Below are 807 nucleotides of genomic sequence, written 5' to 3'. Positions count from 1 at the left end.
TCATTACTGCTGCTGCTCTCTATGAGCCTCTTGGTTTTGGTACCACTGGAGGAAAGCTTATGGGACAGAAAGAAATGGCTGCCTTTCTCGGTCATGTCGCCAGCAAAACGTCCTGTAAGTTTTCTTCTTTTTACTTCTCTGTCTCTTAAGCATTTATAGTTTAATAACTTTCCAATACTGAACCATTTTGTGAAGCTGGTATGAATAGTTATAATGTATGATTTTAGCTAAGCTCCATAGCTTTTTTTCCATCTTATTAATTTGATCACACTCGAGATATGGAATCGTGAAAATGGATATCCCCTAGGTCGCTGTTACTGGTTTCTATGTTGTAAGAAGCTTTGCATCAGCATGATGAGTGTTTCTGTGTATGTCTTTTATAGGTGGCTACGGAGTTGCAACAGGAGGGCCTTTAGCTTGGGGTCTGTGCTATAACAGGGAAATGAGCCCAATGCAATCATACTGTGACGAGTCCTGGAAATTCAAGTACCCTTGCAGCCCTGGAGCTGAATACTACGGACGTGGTGCCTTACCCATCTACTGGTACACAAATTTTCTTCTACTTTAAAGCTCTAGATGAAAACTTTGAAATCATACAAATTGCATTCTTACATACTCAAATTTTCAAGGATCATCAGATGCTAAGGTATATATAATCTGTGTTTATTTGATGAAGGAACTTCAACTATGGAGCAGCCGGAGAAGCCCTGAAAGCTGATCTCTTGAACCACCCTGAGTACATTGAGCAGAACGCGACACTTGCCTTCCAAGCTGCAATCTGGAGATGGATGACACCAATCAAGAAAA

At 40.8% G+C, this 807-nt stretch overlaps 1 protein-coding gene across 1 annotated transcript; it reads left to right on the top strand.

Moving 5' to 3' along the window:
- LOC109128630 (chitinase-like protein 1) lies at positions 7-806 on the top strand (the record flags this gene model as incomplete). The annotated part of the gene is made up of 3 exons (XM_019235414.1): positions 7-114; positions 384-543; positions 677-806. Coding segments are annotated over exons 1-3 (345 nt in total), but the record flags the coding sequence as incomplete, so codon positions are not given.

This window comes from Camelina sativa, chromosome 14, assembly GCF_000633955.1.
Source record: "Camelina sativa cultivar DH55 chromosome 14, Cs, whole genome shotgun sequence".
In the NCBI taxonomy this organism is placed as follows: Eukaryota; Viridiplantae; Streptophyta; class Magnoliopsida; order Brassicales; family Brassicaceae; genus Camelina; species Camelina sativa.
Note: the sequence above shows the minus strand (reverse complement) of the source record. Positions and strands in the feature narration are given on the sequence as shown.